Here is a 19,651-nt window from a genome sequence, read left to right as displayed (position 1 = left end):
ATTCTTGTTCTTGAAGCCAATTATTATGAGACCTTAAATGTCTTTGAGCAGTTCTACCTTGATTGTTTCTCAAAATTTTAAGTAATCCCAAATAGTTTGACTTGTCCACAAAGTCCGCCTTTTATTTTATGTTTAACAGTCCTTTTCAACTTAGACTGCAAAAAACGGAAACCTAGTTTTCAAAACCACTTATAATTTGGAACATTTCTTTTTATTCACAGCAATTTGGGAATGCAAATGCTTGGCTAATATCTCTTTCTCTATTATTAACTGCTATAGCCCACAGTAAGAGTTTTTGGTACCACACCTATTCTCTGAGAATGTGCTCAGGTACTAACTCTACCCTAGTATTCAACCCCAGTGTAGGCCCCTGGAACTCTTTCTTATTGGCAAGATTCATTTACAGTTACCCGTAAGAAATCTTTTTAATCAGCCTATAACATGGGCTTTATAAAGTGGTAAATTCTAATTTTTAGAGAGGAAAATTCTGCCAAGAGGAATAGCTCAGTTCAGGCATATGTTTGATACTGTTGCTTTTCAAAACATAATTGGAATGTACAAATTTCATACTGCATATACTGCCTCTGATGCCAATAATGACAACAAAAAAAGGTTTAATACTAGGGTAGTTTGTTTCAAACTGCTACTTTTCAGCAGACAAATTTAATTTTGAGTTTCACTTTACCTACCAAAAATACCCATACAGCTTTCCAGGTTGGCAACATTATTCTGCAATGTAAATTCAGAAAGAATTTCAGTGAGTTATTAAAATCCATGGCCATTCTACTTTTGCTGAAGACTGTCATTGGCTCAGCTTCATATTTCCTCTGCATGAAGACTCAGGATCACAAAAAAACAATGTACTTTGCTCATCCTGTTGGGTCCACTAGCTCCAAAGGGCTGAAGATACAGCAATGTAAAAGAATGAGTAGGGAGATTTCTTCTCAGCTTCTAAGTTAGTGACTATCCTTTATATTTTGTATATGAGGAAGGTAGAAACTTGCTTCTCACAACACTGCTTCTCATTTCTAACCTGCAAGGTACAATTTGGTTTGAAAATCCAAAGTCCAAAGAAGCTTTCCTAACCAAACCCATTCCCTCCAAAGAAGGAAATTAACGATCAGGTCTGATATCAAAGAAGAGTCTTGAGCCTGTTGAGATGAATTCAGAAGACGGTGCATTCACTTGCCTCCTTGAGCCATAACAGCGTCTCTTTTTAGTAAACAGTGCACCAGTTGCTACCATCACTTGGCATCAGTCCACCAGTAATGAGCAAAATAAGGTCAACGAACCACCAAATTCCAAGTCCTCCAAGTGTCAACAGCTTCCCTACTGCTGTGCCAGTGTGTCCCAGGCAGAAACGATCCACTCCAAAACATCCCAGGAAGAAAGAGTAAGAGTAAAGTGGTTATGAAGTAGTGTCCGGTATACTTTATACAAGGTTTATTTTCTCGTAGGAAGATCCTAGGACTGGCACACTCAATTCCATCCAGGGCCCGGCACTGGACGAAGTGTGTGTCCACATCATTGTAGGCCTGGCCACCAAACTGTGAATAACAATCTTGAGACAACCATAACCAAGTTCCTGGGATGCGGTTGCATTTCCAACATGATCCACTGGGTCTTCACATTCTGTAAATTCATCAGGTCGGGCAACCACCCAGCACCATCTTCCCGGGCTCAGTGGCAGAGACCCAGCCTCCACCAGAAACCAAAGCCGGCACTGCCGACCCAGGCCCTCCCTGCTCAGGCCTCTCTGTTTTAAGCCACTAAGTTTCTGTTAATTTGTTATGCACAACAGAAAACTGATAGATTATTAATGGTGTTTTCAGGGTGGCAATGTTTGAGATAGGGGTTGAAGAAGCAGCTCATTTATTTATAGATGATTCTAAATTTAGAATTGCTGCATATAAAAGGGAGAAAAAATAATCAGAAATCAGCGTGAAAAAGAAGAAATAAACAGAAGCACCTCCTTCAAATGCACAGCTCAGGTCTTCTCTTTTCCATCCATCACCCCCTCCAACCTGAAATGATTGTTCCCTCCCCCGATATTTATAGACGGTAATGTATTTTACATTAATGCTCTTCTGTATTGTTCTCTAGTGGCTTCTTCTATCTCCCTAACATAGGTTTCAAGTTCCTTGAGGGCAAGGACTTTGTCTTGTTCATTTTTGTATTCCTACACAGTGCCTTGCACATAGAGACTCTGCCATTACTTGGTGAAGGTGGGTTTGATGAGGCATATTTTTCAAACTAAATCCTCCAGATGTTATTCCTGAAGGTACCTAGAACTGGGTTCCCAAGACTCTGATAGGGGTTTTTCTTTTTTCTTTCTTTTAACTTTAATTTGAAATATGTTTAAACTCACAGGTCATTTAAAAAAATATACAAATCCCATACAGGGAACATATCCTTCTGCCCACCCCACCCCCCAATACCCAGATCCACCAATTTTAACTTTCTGCCACATTTGCCACATCATTTTATCTACCTATTTATCAATCCATTTTATGAACACTTGAATATAGGTTGTATACATAATGCTCCTTGAACACTTTACTTCCATGTATGTTTCCTAGGAACAAGGATATTCACTTATGTAACCACCTTACACTCACTTATACAGTTCAAGCAATTTAACACTGATAAAAAGTATAAACTCTATATTCCAGTTTTTTCATGAGTCCCAATAATGTCCTTTTGAGATTTTTTTTTCTCCTCCCTCGTTGGATCCCATCTAGGATCATGTATTTCATTTAATTGTCATTGTCACTTTAGTTGCTCTTTCTTTTTTCCCTTTTTTTTGTGGGAACATATATACAACATAAACTTTCTCATCTCAGCAACTCCCAAGCATACATTCAGTGGGATTAATCACATTCTCAATATTGTGGTACCCTCACCACCTTCCATTACTAAAATTTCCTGTCTCCCCAAAGAGAAACCCTACACCCATTATGCATTAACTCCCTATCCCCCCACCCACCCACCCCTCTCCTGGCAACCTGTATTCTGATTTCTGTTTTTATGAGTTTGCATATTCTCCAATATTTTCTCTGTAGTTACCATGGGGCTTAAATTTAATATTCTAAATCCATAACAATCTTGTTTGCTTTGGTACTGATTTAACTTCAATAGTATACACAAACTATGTTTTTATACTCCTCTGTCCTTCCACCTTTGTGTAGTTCTTGTTGCAAACTATATTTTTATATGTTATGAGTCCAAAACCACTGATTTATCAGTATGTTTTATGCATTTGCCTTTTAGATCCTGTAAGAAGTACAAAGTGAAGTTACAAACCAAAAACACAATAGTACTAACATTTATATTTAGTCATGTTATTCCCCTCATTGGAGATATTTATTTCTTCCTATGGCTTCATTCTATTGTCTATTATCTTTTCCTTTCAACCTGCAGAACTCTTTTTAGCATTTTTTTTTGTAGGGGTGATCTAGTGGTGACGAACTCCCTCAACTTTTGTTTGTCTAGGAATGTCTTAATCCCTCCCTCATTTCTGAAAGACAACTTTGCCAGATATAGAATTCCTGGTTGGCAATTTTTTTTTTTTGCTTTCAGCACTTTAAATATGTCATCCTATTGCCTTCCTGCCTCCATGGTTTCCAATGAGAGACTGGCACTTAATCTTATTGAGGCTCCCTTGTACTGTGACACGTTGCTTCTCTCATGTCTTTCAGAGTTCTATCTTTGGCATTTGGCAATCTATGCCTCAGTGTGGGTCTAATTGGGTTTATCATGTTTAGAGTTTGTTGAGCTTCTTGGATGTATATATTTATGTCTTTTGTTAAATTTGGGGAGTTTTGAGTTTTTACTTCCTGGAATATTCTCTCTGTCCCTTCCTCTCTTTCTTCCCCTTTTGGGACTCCCACAATGCTTATGTTGTAAGCTTAATGGTGTCCCACAGGTTCCTCAGACTCTGTTGGCTTTTCTTTGTTCTTTCTTCCTTCTGCTCCTCAGACTGGATGATTTTCATTATCTTATCTTCAAGTTCCCTGATTCTTTCTTCTGCCAGCTCCAATCTGCTATTGAACCCTTCTAGAGAATTTTACATTTCTGTTATTGTGGTCTTCAGCTCTGTTTGGTGCTTTTTCATAATTTCCATCTCTCTTTTGGTATTCTTTTTGTGTTTCTCTATCACTTTCCTGATTTCCTTTAGTTCCTTGTCCATGTTTGCTTTTAGCTGTTTGAGGACATTTGGGACTTGTTAGGTCGGAGTCGTTCAGGAATCCACACAACGCAGCGAGTCATGGTTTAAGTAGAGAGTTTAAGGTTTATTAGAGGAAGAAAGCAGGTGGGAGCCAGCAGAAAAGAAAGAAAGAAAGATAATGGCTCCAGCTCTCTATCTGAGAGCAGCATTTTTTAAAAGAAAAAACCACGTGGGGAGGGAAGGTGTTGGGGGGGGGAAGGGTGCCTGCTGAGTGTGTTCTGTGCCTCGATTGGGTGAGTGCTTATCAATTTCTGGGCTGATTGGTTGCTAGGGTTCTAACACACTACTCTTCTTTTGGGCCTTTTTTTTTTTTTAAGTCTTTGGTATGTCTCAGGTCTGGTCCTCCTCATTGATAGTGTCTAATGCTTTAATCTTCTTTGCCTGGGCTTGCTGTTTCTTTATATGCTTTGTAACCTTTTTTGAAACCTGGGCATTTTGATATTTTAACGTGTTATCTCTGAAATTTAGACTCTGTGGCATCTGTTCCTTAAGCTTTTATCCAGCTAGTGTTATGACCAAGTTTTCCTTGAATGGTAGGAGCTAACAACAACAACAATAAAAACAAAAACAAAAACAAAATGAAACAAAAAAGCCAAAAAAAGAGAAGAAGAAAATAAAGAAAACACCTTTCTCAGCCTTTGCAGATTGACCTGTGCAAGTGCTCTCCTTCAGAGTTTATCCATACAATGGGTTGTATGAGAATAGCTGGAGGCAAAAGCATAGGGGCCTTCCTGACCCTTTCTGCAATTGTGTCTTGTCTGGGGCTTGCATGTGTTGTGCTAAGAATTCCCTTGTTTACAGGGTTAAGAATGTCCTCTCTTCCCTGGGAAAGTTTCCTCACGGTCCCAGACACTACACTGCATGTCCTACAGCCACCGATCCCTTGCCTCGGGCGGCAGGACTTGACTGCTCTCCCACAGCGATCTGTAGGAGAGCTCTGTGAGCCGCCTTCTACATGCAGGGCAAATTCTGGAGCAGTGAGTCTCAAACCTACATGCTCCCAGTATGTGTACCCCCCAGAACCAGGACCCGGGATTCACACTGGGAGCATGGCCAGCTGGCTCTGCAGTGGAGCTGGTGAGGTGTGGGGGAGGGACCAGCCAGGGCAAGACGACATCCTACCGCTTTTAAGTGCTGTTTTCTTGATTCCGTGCCCACCTTGTTACTGCAATCCTTTAACTGCTTTCTGGAGCCCTGAGAAAGATGTTTCCATCAGGAGATTTTCTTTAGTGAGCTGCTGGGAGCCCCACCGTCCAACTGTGCATGGCAGCAAAATGCATCATAACATCTTCTGACTCTTCTCTCGGGATAGGGAACCTTAAACGGCAAGCATCGATGGGCCAAATGCAGCCTTCCTGATTGGGAGCATGACCTGGCATTAAACAACAAAAAGAGTTTGGCTTAATTGGCTAACACCCACTAATCAGTAAGGCCTAAACATCTGCCAGTGGAATTTGAGAAGTCTGGTCTAAAAGTTGAAAAGCTGAGTTTATTCACCACAGTCGCTGCACTGGTAGTGAGAGGGGAACCCCCCAAAAAATATGCCCAATTTCTAGGAAAGTTTGTGCAGTGAACTTTGTCTTTTTCACTGTGTGCTGTGACTCGTGATTATGTGATGGAAGAAATTAGTAATATTATGAGTTTTCTCTGTGCTCATATCCATAATTAACAGTTTGTGGACTGTCTGGAAGAAACTGAAGCATAACTCAAGGACTTGTTTTTTTTTTTAATGTAATGAAATAGCTAGGTAACAGAAACATTTTGAAGAAATTCACTGACCTGCTTTCTTAGATCAAGGACTAAATAAAAGGGCTCCTAGACCGAATAAAGGGCTCTGAGAGACTCAACTTGTGACCTCCAGGGGCTTATATTAATTTTTTGCTAACACAACAAGTTACTTTAAATCCTTTCTGGAACAAGATATGAAGTATAAATGAATACTAATGTGACAAAATATCTAAACAGTGGACTTGAGACTCAGGAGGATCCCAAGAGCTGATTTCCTCATGGAAGTGGAGGTAATTCAGACTCAAACTCGATATGTGGTGCAGATAGATGGCAAGTGAATTCATTTATCATTTTCAAACTGCCTCAAGCTCAATGGAATCACAGATTGTGATGATTTGCAGACCTATTTTGTGGAAATGAAGTCACAACTCATTTTGAACAGTAGGAATCACATTTAACATTTTATGGCTCCCTTTGGAGTGCAAACTGTCAGGATGTCCCTGAGTTAATTAAGCATCTATCCTATTGCTGTGGGAAGAATTATCCTGAATACCAAATCTATTTTGAAATTTCGGGCTGTAATGGCCTTAATCTGAGATGTGTGGGTTCATTTGGCCTTGTGAACATATCGGTCTTTTTCAACGAAATGCTTGAATCAGTTGCTAGAGTCAGAATTATGACGTTCAAATTGGAACCGATTCCCCCGTCGTTTTGATGCACAGTTCAGTTCAAAATTCAATCATTTAAATTTACTTGCTGGGAATTGATCCACGACTAGCAATCATCAACCTTGTAAGTATTTATTTTCATATGAATAAAGTTGATGTAAACTTTTTTAGACTCCTTTGACATTTCTATTAAAATTTACATTATTGGCTAGGTAACAGGTTACACTTTAGCACTCTGGTAAAAACATCTGCGGTATATGGATGCGCTTTTTAAACATTATGCTTCACTATTTAAAACGAAACAAAATAAAACGAAACGAAACGAAACGAAACAAAACAAAAGTTGGACGTTCTTGCCCTAGACAGTGCCCTGGCCAGCCCGAGTCAGGTTGACAGGGTTGCTCGCATGCGCTGTCGACACAATCATGTTTGTCGCAGAGCCCTGCGCGGAAGGGTACATAAGAGCCAGAGACTTTTGATTATAGTCATTTTGTCGGTAGCGCTAGTTACCGCGCTACCTCCGCACTGGTACTTGATTGTAACAGAAAGTAGTTCCGGCCCGTGTTGTTTCGGCTGAGGAGCCGTCGCCGCCATTTCAAGAACCGTGAGAGGTAGATGGCCAGAGTTCCTAAGGTTCGAAGCCTGTGACTGCTGCCGCCGTTTAAGCCTTCCAAAGTACTGGTACGGTTGTTGCCCTCTTACCACTACCTCCAGAAACATTCTTGTTAGTAGCGGCGGCAGCGGGACCCACTTACCCTTCCTCGCTCTCCCCCAAGAAGCTCCAGATGGCGTCTTCCGTGGGCAACGTGGCCGACAGCACAGGTACCGGTGTCCCGTTCTACCTTGGCAGACGCCCCTTCGGGGTCTCGCGCTGTTCTCTCCTTCTCCTCCCTCCCTCCCCCCTCCCGCCACCCCCGTTACATCAGTGGTATTGCGTTAGCTTTTCGTGGTCTACCGGCATCTGATCGGTTTTCCCTCCGTCTTCCCCTCCTTAAGCATTTCCTCTTTCGTTTCTCTCTTGTTTTCTGCTTTCTTTCTCCCTTTTTCAATCCCATAAATGTTCTAGCTTTCTGCACTCTCGGGACACTTCTCCCACCAGTGCGCTTTAAGGATGTCTCGGAACAGACTGCGTTGGAATCCCTGCCCTTTCGCTCTCCTTCCCTACCGTTTTCTGCCCTCCTTCCAGCTCACTGCCCGCTGCTCTTCCTTCCCCACGGCCCCTTCCAACCTTTTCAAACCCTTAGCCCGATTTGGGTTGTCAGTCTAGGGCGGGGGTGTCATTCCGATGTAAACGCATCCCCATTTTGCATCACCCAAGGACGAGCGAAAGCTCGCCGGTGTGCTTACAAGTAATCTCGAGAGGACGGGACCTTGAGCAGCAGCACCCCGCTGGGGCAGCAGCGCCCTTCTAGCCTTCGTTTCGGTCGAGTAGGGGCTAGGTTTAGATTGGAAATTTCCAGGGGTTCTCTTGGCCGTCGCCCAATTGCGCACGCTGCCCCCTAAGCCGGGTTCGCCCACCCGGTGCCCCCTCCCGCGGGGAACCACACCCTTCCCTTCGCGACGCTGCCAGCCCTGCGGTCCAGTCCTATCCTTGGGGCAAAAACCACCCGGGTGCTTTTGCTTTGGCATTGACTGCCCTGCCTTCGGAAATCTCGCTTTTGTTGTGACTTTCTCCATGTATTCCTGCGCCGCCGCCGCCGCCTTCTGGGTCTTCCACCCCCATTCTTTAGCTCCGCATCTCGTTATTCACAGGGTGGATGTTTTGTGTTTTGTGTTTTTTTTAAGTTTTCATCCCTGCTTGAAGAGTTTGTAAAGCCACTGGAGTGTAGCTGCACAAGTGTCAGGCGGTTTCCGTTTTAGACAATTGAGTCAAGAGCATTTGGTACTCAAAATTTACGAAACAACCAAATCGTAGGAGTTATCCCTTCCGCCGGGCCGCCTTTCCCTATTGAGGCTATTTGGGGAGGAGGGCGGGGGCGAGGATTGGTCTGCGGTCCTAAGGTTTCCCATGAGGTTATTTTTTGTTGTTGTTTCTCGGTTGAGATGTGTCGAGGGTTTTTATTTGTTTTTGGACGTTGGGCAGTAAATGATAGATAGGTGAATCTTCAATACCGTGTTATCCATAATTTCAGGTAGTGGGATTAATAATTAGTGTTCTCACCCCCTTCCCCCACAGTGATTTTTAAAGATTTAAGATTCTGTACTAGATTCTGTACTAGCTTGCCCTTTTTTATGTGTTTTATTTGAGGAAGTCGTCATTTCAAGTGTTAAAATAGCAAATGAGCCGCTTGAAAAAGTGACAAAATGACATGTTGAATTAAGGAGCTAGGAAGTTCTAGAGACTTGTCTAAAATGTAATTTTCTTTGCTCTTAGAAAATCTTCCCATCTGCTTTTACGTGTGCATGGTCAACTGTACATTCTGTCAGGAAATTTACTTTGCTTTCCTTAGCAGAACGCACGGCAGCTTAATGATTAGGAAGCGAGGCTCAAATTTGAGTTGTCTCTGTGTCCTTGGTGGAATTTAGGTAATTTGTCCATGATTTCCCATTCCAACTATCTATGCATGTTGTTTGTGAGAGTGCTATGGCCAAATTCCCGGTAACGTATCACGGTTTAAATAAGTATTTACAATTAAGACTTAGGCAGTTTGTTTTTCTCTCTCTAGGCCTTAGCTGTACCCCTTATCTTTATGTATCTGAATTAAGTCACTTGAACACAGCACAGTGCTTTTATTTATTATTCATTCCGTTGAGCTTTAGCACAGGTTTTATATTTTAGCATTTTCCCATTCTATTTTTTTTTTTAAATCATTGCAGTTGTAGGTAACTGCTTGGTTTATATAAAGTTATTTGCAATATCTTGATTCTTTTAGTGCCAGAGCCCTTTGGAAAATACTAGTGTTAAATCAACGTGGGTGGGATTTAGCTAATTTAGTATCCTTGGGTTGGTAGAGGAGTAATATAACCCTGGGTCTTTATTTAAAATGTTTGATGACCCTTTTAAATATTTTGGCTCTTGACAGAGGGATTCATCTTGTTTATCAGCTGTTTTAAAAATAGCACCTTGACTTTGAGTTTTTTCCTTTTGCCTCTTTCTAGTGTTGCCCTTATTTAAATATATATATAGTGAGATATACAATATAAAGAGTAAAAAGAAAATAACCATCAGAGACCCCACCCAGGTTAAGAAATATATTGTTACCGGTTTTCCACCCCCACCAAATCCAACCTGAAATGAGGAAAGTATTGTTTCCCATCAGTTTGTTCTGACATTATTAAATCTTTGTCACCTTTCAAAGTCACGTTTTATATTTTGTTCCATATGTTAACTAAGGTATAAGAAATAATGTTTAGTGACTCTTTAGATGTTACCCGTGATTTATTATTTAAGAGTACAAAGTGTTTTTGCATTCTTGGTCAAAAAAATGTAATATAGTTTGGAAGTAAATATTCCTATCCAGTTTTGGAAAGAAAGCATTAATGGGTGAATTCTGAAAATGCCAATTCTGCACCTGGGTTAACTTGGGGGTATAAGTAACATGCAGAACACTCTAGTGCTTTACATAGTTTCAAGCATTTTCATCTTTAAGTTTAATATACCATATTTTTACATTTTTTTGTTTGCATTTCTAATTTTTTGTTTCCCCCTCCCCTCCCTCAAATGTTTTGATGATTCTCCAGAACCAACGAAACGTATGCTTTCCTTCCAAGGGTTAGCTGAGTTGGCACATCGAGAATATCAGGCAGGAGATTTTGAGGCAGCTGAGAGACACTGCATGCAGCTCTGGAGACAAGAGCCAGACAATACTGGTGTGCTTTTATTACTTTCATCTATACACTTCCAGTGTCGAAGGCTGGACAGGTAGGAGATGTTGGGGTACCTGCTGGTGATTGCTGCCTCTGGGTGCTGAGTTTGAAAAATGATACTTAATTATTTGAACTTGAAGTGTTTCCAGTACTGGGTTTCAACTGAGCCACCAACACACATCTGCTCTGTTGCCCACTCGTAACATGTGGCAGCCCAGATGCCAGTTTTTCTGCCTCTTTTTGTGGTGGTGGTTATATTATCTGTATGACTAAGGACCTTTTCTAGACTTTTCCACCTGGGTCTGCAGCTTCTTAACTCTGTTCAGGTAATAAATTATTCTTAGTGTAGGGCGTGTCAGCTGAGGGACTGAAATGCTCAGAAATGATGGTGTTAATATGCTGTGATAGGAGATACATATGTGCCTCAATTTGCAAATAGCGCCACATGTCTTTACATGGTGTTACTTTTAGCTGATCGGTTGAATTAATCAAAAGGGAGGATTTTGTGATTTTGTCTTTTTAATAAATCGTCACTCTGGTTCACTTAGACATTTAAAGACATAGTGAGAATTTTATCTCATAAGATAAAAGAGCTTTCCATTTGAAATCTGAAATACCTCCACTTTTGAAAACCTTTTGTTTCCGAAAATTTTCTTAACTACGTACTGTTTAAAAGATTGTTCCTTAACTAGCAATTGCAAGGAATCTTCAGAAACTGCTTGAGTTGCATGTGGGCCATACCTTCTTCCTGTAACACATATACCCATGCATCAACACTTTTCGCCTTTTCCAGATCTGCTCACTTTAGCACTCTGGCAATTAAACAGAATCCCCTTCTGGCAGAAGCCTATTCGAATTTGGGAAACGTGTACAAGGAAAGAGGGCAGTTGCAGGAAGCAATTGAGCATTATCGACATGCATTGCGTCTCAAACCAGATTTCATCGATGGTTATATTAACCTGGCAGCTGCATTGGTAGCAGCAGGCGACATGGAAGGGGCAGTACAAGCTTATGTCTCTGCTCTTCAGTACAATCCTGTGAGTAAAATTTTAATGGTTATTATTTTCCCTTCAGGGAAACTCAGGAAAGATAGTACAGATACAAAAATAGGTTTTTACATGGAATAAAATGAGTTTAAGAAATGTTTGTCTACTTAAAATGGTGAAATTGTTTTGACCGGGTCTGCATTGATTTAAAAAATCACTTTATCAAGCATGCTATATTGAAAAGCATAAAGATTATTATCCTTATTGCAAGAAGCTACATCTATAAAAGTATGGGATACTTTGTTTCTTTGGGCTGCTTTGATTAAACTTGGATAAATTCTGATCAGTATTTACAACAGTTTAATTGATTTTTAAGGAATGATGGATAAAGGGCATTATCTGTAATATAAAATAGTTAAAACAAGATGCCAAACTAGGCTGTAAAATTTGCTCTTCAATATCCTATTCTCTTTTCTTTCAACGTAATTAGAAGTGGTAGAATTCAGGTTTTTGATTAGTTCTTAAAAATGTTTTGTCTAAATTACAGATGTTTTCTGATGAACAAGCAAGGCCCAGCCGGCAGATAATAAGTTCATACTGTGTTAGGGTCTCTGAAAGATGCAAAGAAAATAAGACTTGCCCTCAGAAATTTTAATGTAGTTAGGGAAAGAAGATAGATATGCACTTAAAAGGTAAGTCATAAAAAGAGGGATTATGGGAATCCAGAAAAAGTTTTAAGAATACATTCCCAAGGTATATCATCAACATTTAGTTGTGCTACAACCCCGGAAATGGCTATAATAATAGCTACCATTTATTGAAAGCCTACTATATGTTTAGACACAGTGCTGACTGCCTCAGATGTTGGTCTCATTTAATTCTCACAATGATCCTTCAAAGTAGGTGGTGGTATTTCCAATTGTACCAATTGAAAAAAAAACAAAACACCGACTTAGAGATTATGTAACTTTCTTAGACTCACACGACTCGTAATGGTGAAATGGATATTAAATCCTAAGCCTGAATATCTTCAAAGCAAACATTTGAAGAGGAAATAAATAAAAGATAAAGCGGTGATGTAATTTTAGTCCATTATATTTGAAGGTGCTGTTGCAAATGGTGTACTTTCACATGATTGTTCAGTAGAGTAGCCCACACCTGGCAATTCCTTTTTGAGTTATGTATAAAATTGCCTTTCGTATAATGGCTATAACCATGAGTTGCTCTAAGTAGCTCTCTTTCTGAATCTATAGGTTTTTGAACCATTGCTTCTGCTTTGATTGTGGATGCTCAGCACTGAGAGCTACTGGCATCCTGACCATCATGTGTTACGTCATGTTATTTATTACTGTCACAAGCCCTACGTATACAGCTGAACTGTAGAAAACCATGTATTTCTATTCTTTGTTCTGCTTTTTGTTAAATTTGCCATGCAAATGTCATGTCTAAATATTTGAGTGTTTATTTGTATGTACAGTGTTCTGCTAGGAATTGGGGAGATGCGTTGGGGGAGGGGGGAATTCTGCTTTATAATATAAGACAAGACCCGTAAAGAAAAAAGTGCAGGCTCTTTGGGATGATTATTGTTGGAGAATATTAATCAGAAGATTTTCTCAAGTGGGTGCTTATAACCTAAGCATTCTGTAGGAAGGTAAATAGCAAGTAGACTTACTTGGCTGAAGTGGTGAGTCAAGTAGTAACAAGAAGTGAGTGTAGTAGAGGAGAGTCAATTGGTAGATTTAGAAAGAATAGAGAGGCTGAGGAGTTTGAATTTAATTTGAGAGGCAATTGAGAATTACTGTAGGTTTTAATAGACCTGATTTTATAGACCTGATTTTCATGTGTTTTGGCATAGAAGTTTTGGCAGTGGGCCAGGGGGCAGAGGGGGCCCTGAGAGGCAGGGGGTGGGGGCTGTCTCTAGGAGGAAAGGCAGGAAACAGATAATATCTTAGGAGGGGTAGTTATACAGGAAAATCTTACTCATTTCCATCTCTTTTATTCATGGTATTTTCCTTTGTCTACAATGCCTTTCTTCTTTGTCTAATACTAAAGCCCTACTCATCCTTCAAGGCGCAGCTTAAATATCCCCTTTGATTCATTTATTTCTCCAGAATTCTTTACCCTCCTGTGGGCACTTAATATGTGTGTGCCTTATCTTTCCACATAGATTGTAAGCCCCTTGAAGATAAGGAATCTATTAATTTCTTTCTTTCCCTTATAGTTCCCACACATATTATTGAATTGAATGAGTAAAGGTTCTCATGAAAGGTATTCATCGGAGAATGGAGAGAATGGGCCAGGTTTGAGAAATTTTATTCTCCTAGCAGGCACTGTTTTGACTTGACAGATGAAGCAGAATTTGAGGAGGTTTTGAACTTTAGGGAGAATGGTGGTGTCCTTGAATTTTCTAGAAATTAGCAGTACAAGCATATAGGTTAATATGACATGTTTTGCTTTTTTCCAGAGCTGTCTTATTGACTCTTCCCTTATAGTGATCTTAAAGATAATCTATTTTTAATTAGGGGTATTGTGTTAACTTGATTTAGTTTATTGTAATGGACCTAAATGATATAGCCTAAATGATACACTGTCAGTACTGGATGGCATCCATCCAAGAGTTTGTAGAAACTAGAGGATAAAAATATTTAACAATTGGCTAAAATATATATTCATTATGGTCATTTTTGGGGAATTATTGGAAGACTTCTGAGTATTATGCCTCAGAAAAGTCATAGGAGTTGATAAAAGCCCAAAGACATACAACCACAAGAATCAAGTAGTAGGAGCTTGTATGAACAGATTGGATTATTCAGTCATGGTCTGCCAAGACAGAGGAGTAATACTTAAAGTTTAGGGAAAAAATACCCTACAAAGTAGACAGCAAAATTATAGAATTCATTACTTCTGAGAGCATAAATAGGGTTAAAAAGTTCTTAAATTAATTAAAGGAGGCTAAGTTTGTAATAAGATTAATGGTACCTGTGATGTTTTGAGGATTAGTGTTAACCTTTTGTGCTTGAAGTCATGGGAGACTACCATACTGTCCCAAAATGTTAGTCATTGCTTGATGGATAGTACTGAGTTGGGTAGATCATGGAGCTGACTCAGTATGACTGACCACAAGAGAGTGTTCTGTGGCAATCTACTCTTTACTGACAGACTTTTGGTTCACCTTATGGATAATACACAATCTCAAAAGCTGTTTATCAGTAAAATTAATCTCCTGATTCTAGAAACCATAAATATACTTGCACATAGAATAATATAGGTGATATTTCTTTGGCACAGTTGACAAAATTTCACTTTCTGGTACTTCATTTAAGGCTCTTTCATCCATGGAACAGTTTGGAATGATAAACATACTCCCTAGCGCCATTGTTCTCTGCTTGTTGACTGATAGATTCAGCTGACAAAGACATAATAGGACAAATAAAAATTAAAGCTCACTGTTCTGACATGTTTCTCATACTGATGAATGGACTGGTGATTCAGATGACTAGCAACACAAATCGAGTTGCTAATAAAAAGCAGAGTCAACTGCTTTTCATTATTCACCCACTCAACTCTAATGGCACTTAATATTAATGAGTAATGGAGTGCCAGGTGCCAGAATTGAGGCTTTGGTTGGATGGTAATCCTTTTGCCTGATAGTGAAATGAAGTCAAGGTTTCTAAATATGCCTGACAGCCTAAGGGCAGGTTTGCTGATAGGTAATCACTGGCTAAATACTTTTTTCAATTATGGAAAATTTTTGGTCCTTGATATAGGAGTGATTCATTATAACCTTGAATAAAAGAGTGTACTTGAATTTTTTTTATGTGACTGACATTGGGAAGGGGAGACACTATGGTAAGTCCCGTAGTCATTTGAAACCAGTGGGGCCAAATGCATTTCATAATCCAGAATTTTTAGGATTTTAGAAAGGTAATAGCAGCATATATGAAACTTGCAGGAGGGTCTGAAGCAGCATGTTAAAATAAAACACATTTATATTTCTGCGGTAAAATGTATGAGTATTCACATTAAGTGATACAACTTCTCTAAATAGTTTCATGTCTGTTCAGGTCAGCTTTAACCAACAGATGAGGTTTTGGAAGTTTCCAGAATTTTGAATTGAGGTTGAGGGATTGTGGTCCCCTGTACTGTTTGTCAAGCCAAGTCTTTAGTTGACAGAATAAAATGACATGGAGCTAGATGCATAAAAGTGATGATTTCAAGGTATTTTTGATTAACAAAGCAGAGTATAATTAATGACAAAGTATCTCTGGGTTTTTAGGATTTGTACTGTGTTCGCAGTGACCTGGGGAACCTGCTCAAAGCCCTGGGTCGCTTGGAAGAAGCCAAGGTAGGTGTTTGATAGAACACATTTAAACATCAGTGTTTTGAAAACTCGTACTTTTTGCCAAGTCTTCAACTCTTCATTGAGCTGTCTTCACAAAGCAGTCCTGTGAAACTGAGGAAAAGTGACGGCATGAAACGCCTCAGACTAGAGCAGGGCCAGGCTTTGGCATATCTGTTCTAAATCTGGGGGTAGAGCAAGAACCTGAACATTTTGGAGCTTTTCTGCTGAGCTAGATCATCTTTATAACAATGGGTTCCGTCATGATCTTATGTGGGAATAAATAACATTCCTTCAAATCTGAGGCTTGCCTGCTGGTGACAAGCAGAGCGCCTGTGATTTGGCTCAAGACTTCTATATGATGCAGGTGCCATTGAAAATGCCGCTCTTCTAAGTCCTTTGTGGCTTGTAAGTGGAGAAGAATTTCATCCAAATGTTACCCTGTAATACTGGCATTTAAAATTCTTATTTAACCTTCCTCCCTTCATCTTCCTCATCCTTTTTACAGTGGAAGAAAGGCTGTTAAAATGATTGCAAATTAATAATTGGAACATCCTGCCCCTTGTCCCCTACTCCCTCCCCCAAGTTCCTTTTCCCTCTTTTCCAATCATGCTTGTCTATCTTCTTTTCTTCTATACTTCCTTTTTATTCTTTCCCACCCCACCTCCTTAAAAAAAAAAAAGGACAAAGCTGGTTTGTTTGGGAAATGGACTGATCGAAAGAAAACTTGCCCAAGTGGAAAGGTGGCTTTTAGCATTGTGTTTCCAAATAATGAATTTGAATACCAGGTTGGGTTATTAAAGCTTTTGGTATAATTTTAAATTAAATTTATAAGTGAAATTGTCTTGTTACAAGCCACCTTACGCAACCGCGCTGCAGGGGTGAGGAGTGGGGAGAAACCAGAATGCTTCTGAAACTCCCACCTGTTGCTCTGAGCCCCACGCGCATGCTAATGCGTGGAGTGTATGCGCAGCGTAGCTGTCTGTTTGACTGCTTCATCCAGGGAGGGAGAAGGCCTTTCAGCACCATCTAATGTTAAAAGGCACGACTTTTAAGTGTGTAGCTCGTAAATTCTGCTGACACTTTGGATTAACCTGATGTAAGTTTCCAGCTAATGAATTGTAATTGATCTCAATCTTAGCTGAGAAATCTAATTGGTAATTTATAGAACAAATATTTGATAAGCTCCTATTAATTTTCACCCCACCAAGCGGACAGCTAACATGAATTGCACTTCACTGCAGCTTTAGAGATCGGTTTAGGCTGAGACGTTGCGCCTGCCTTAGGTTGCTGACTTCTTTATTTCAGAGCTCTGGAGACACCTAGTTTGAAAAATGTTATTCTGTTTTTGTGAGAACTTAGTAAACCAGAAAATACTCTTGAGTGAAATGCAATGTATTTCTTTTGTAATCAGTGCATTTGAAAATTCAAGCCAGCATATTCCTAGTAGATGGAAGCAAATTTAAGTTGTCTTTGTAGAAAATGAAGAGCCTTTCTTCCAGCAAAAATCCCTGCTGTATGCAATAGCCCTGATTAACCCTCTCCCTTCTGCATGTTTCCCATGTTACAGACTTGAGACTGTCCTCATTCCCATATGTAATAGACATCCAAAGAATTTCAATTGCTTTGTTGAACTTTTACTAATGATCTTGTTTTTATTTTCTCTCTTGTTTTTGGTTTTTCACCATTGATATTGTATTTAGAAGGTTTCAGGTGGGTGAAACCTCCTATTCCATGCGTAAGGTGCCTCGCTGAAGGGAGCTCGAGGCCTGGATCTAGGGCAGACACACACCTCCTCCTCCTCTTCCAGCAAGGAACGCACCGAAAAGTCACATGATGAGAAATATGGTAACGGGTTTGTAACTGCCACAGCAAAACAATTTGCCTCCATGCCTGAATCTTCTGTCTTGTGGCTTCAGAAACAGCTTAAAATAATTTTATTTACAAGCAAGTTATGTAAGAGAATGTTTATACTATAGCCACAATTCTGTCAAAGATAAGTAAAAGTTAATTAAGATATTAAAAAATGTTAGAGATAATTTATTAGTAAAAGCTTCTAACTCTTCTTGTTGTTCATTTTTTTTCCTTTTTTCTTCTTTGTTTGGATTGCAGCATTCTGCTCTTCTGATGATGCGCTGTGACCCTGCAGTAGCGCAAAGGCTGCGCAGCGTTAATGCGCAATGCGTGCGAATGAGCCCCTGTGAACGGTTGACTAGATGAGTAATCTGATTGACTGGCTCCCTGAGTCCTATTCTGTACCCATTTTGGATAAAATTGGGTTTTAACATACCTCAAGTCCAATGAATCTCATGAAACAAATATTCTCTATGGGCCTGTCTAGTAGATTAATGGATCTGGTTGGCCGTTTGCTGCGTCTAGGGGTATTCTATGTAGCGCAGCAGTTCGCCGCGATTGCGCAGTGCGATGCTGTTAGGTTGCGCCGGCAATGTTTGCGCTCGCATTACAGGGACCTCAACCTAGGTGCAGTCCTGTCATATGAGGTTTCAGCTTCAGTCCCCTTTGGGAGACGGGGGCATTGTGAGAATGTAACCTATAGCCTGGCTTTATGATAGCTGGCCTGGCAGAAGAACATTTTTTCTCCTCAGTAAGCACAGCAAGGAACATTAGGGTTTAGAGCAGCATTTCCCAAAATGTGTTTCATGGTATTCTAATAAATGCTCAGTGAAAGAAGGGTTCCATAGTCAGCTAAGTTCAGGGAACCCTGCATATACTATTCCAGGCTTAGGGAAGTCCTGTAGTAAAGAAACCTGTTTTCTGTTTCCCTGCTTTGTTTGATCACAAAATCCTTTTTCCAGTGATACCTATTAATACCTGGTAGAACACCCTTTGGGGGGTGGGAAAACCTGGCCTTAAGTGATACCCTCTAGGTAACGCTTAAAAACTTAACAAGAGCCCTTAAGTGTTCACATTAAGAGAAGCTCCCAGCATAGAGTCTTCCGGCAACTGACTTCCCACACAAGTCCCAGTGTAGGGGTTGGTCATTGGTTGACAGAACTGAACATGGTGGTTTGCACTTGGGTTCTGGTGGCGCAGGCGCAGGAGCAGCCAGCTGTGGCAGCGCATTAGTTTTGGCGCAAGCGAGCCTATGCTGCAGGGTCACTTTTGGCTGGTCAGAGAAGGAATAATGATATCACCTTCTTCCCCCCTCCCCCGATCTTTTTTTTCCCCCTTTACAAATTTTCCCCTTTCCCTTTACCCCCTTCCCCTCCCATCTTCTTTCATTAACCCCTCCTAAGGCATGTTATTTGAAAGCAATTGAGACGCAACCGAACTTTGCAGTAGCTTGGAGTAATCTTGGCTGTGTTTTCAATGCACAAGGGGAGATTTGGCTTGCCATTCATCACTTTGAAAAGGTTAGTTGTTAAATTAATAATTAGTATTTATGAAATACTTATTTGTGCAGGGTGTTTTTACTAGAACTAAAGAAAATCTTTGTTTCTCTGAAAGTATTGCAGTGTTCACTGGATAGTATATGGTATAGCATGATCAGTTTCCGGTTTTGCATCGAGAATATATTTTGTTAATTAAAAATACTTTTTAAAATTGGCAGCTTTAATATAAAGAAGCAGGGCTTCTTGGTGAAAAGGCTGATTCCAGCTCTGGGGCAGGAAATGTACAAAATTAGTCTCTGGAATGCCTTGTCATACCAGAAGCAAGGAAGCTTTGCTATATTACTTTGTGTCAAAAGGACTCAGGAGACAACTTGAAGAGAGTCCCACTGGCTAAAGATGTAACTTGAGCATCAGTAGGAATAATAACTGAAATGTATCGAAAACTTAAATATGTTTAAATGCATGAGTTGATAATTATACTAAAAAGAAATTCTTTGGTCACCTTTGGAAGATGGTAAGGAGCAACTCATTTTAAAAGCCTG

The 19,651-nt window shown here is 40.0% G+C and overlaps 1 protein-coding gene across 3 annotated transcripts in view; it reads left to right on the top strand.

Moving 5' to 3' along the window:
• The first annotated feature begins 7,186 nt into the window (after positions 1-7,186).
• The window catches only part of OGT (O-linked N-acetylglucosamine (GlcNAc) transferase), a 53,393-nt gene continuing 40,928 nt past the window's right edge, over positions 7,187-19,651 (top strand). For 2 of the 3 annotated variants that reach the window (XR_005214758.1, XM_037822725.1), the window contains exons 1-5: positions 7,410-7,446; positions 10,306-10,486; positions 11,225-11,468; positions 15,694-15,762; positions 19,014-19,130. Coding sequence is in view for 2 of the 3 variants with exons in the window: in XM_037822725.1 (XP_037678653.1) it covers positions 7,410-7,446; positions 10,306-10,486; positions 11,225-11,468; positions 15,694-15,762; positions 19,014-19,130 (648 nt within the window). In the remaining variant the exon portion in view is untranslated. Of the gene's footprint in view, positions 7,447-10,305; positions 10,487-11,224; positions 11,469-15,693; positions 15,763-19,013; positions 19,131-19,651 lie in introns of all 3 variants that reach the window. The other variant, XM_037822726.1, reaches the window with a different exon arrangement.

Source organism: Choloepus didactylus, chromosome Y (genome assembly GCF_015220235.1).
Source record: "Choloepus didactylus isolate mChoDid1 chromosome Y, mChoDid1.pri, whole genome shotgun sequence".
Taxonomy (NCBI): domain Eukaryota; kingdom Metazoa; phylum Chordata; class Mammalia; order Pilosa; family Megalonychidae; genus Choloepus; species Choloepus didactylus.
This window is presented reverse-complemented; position numbering and strand designations above follow the sequence as displayed.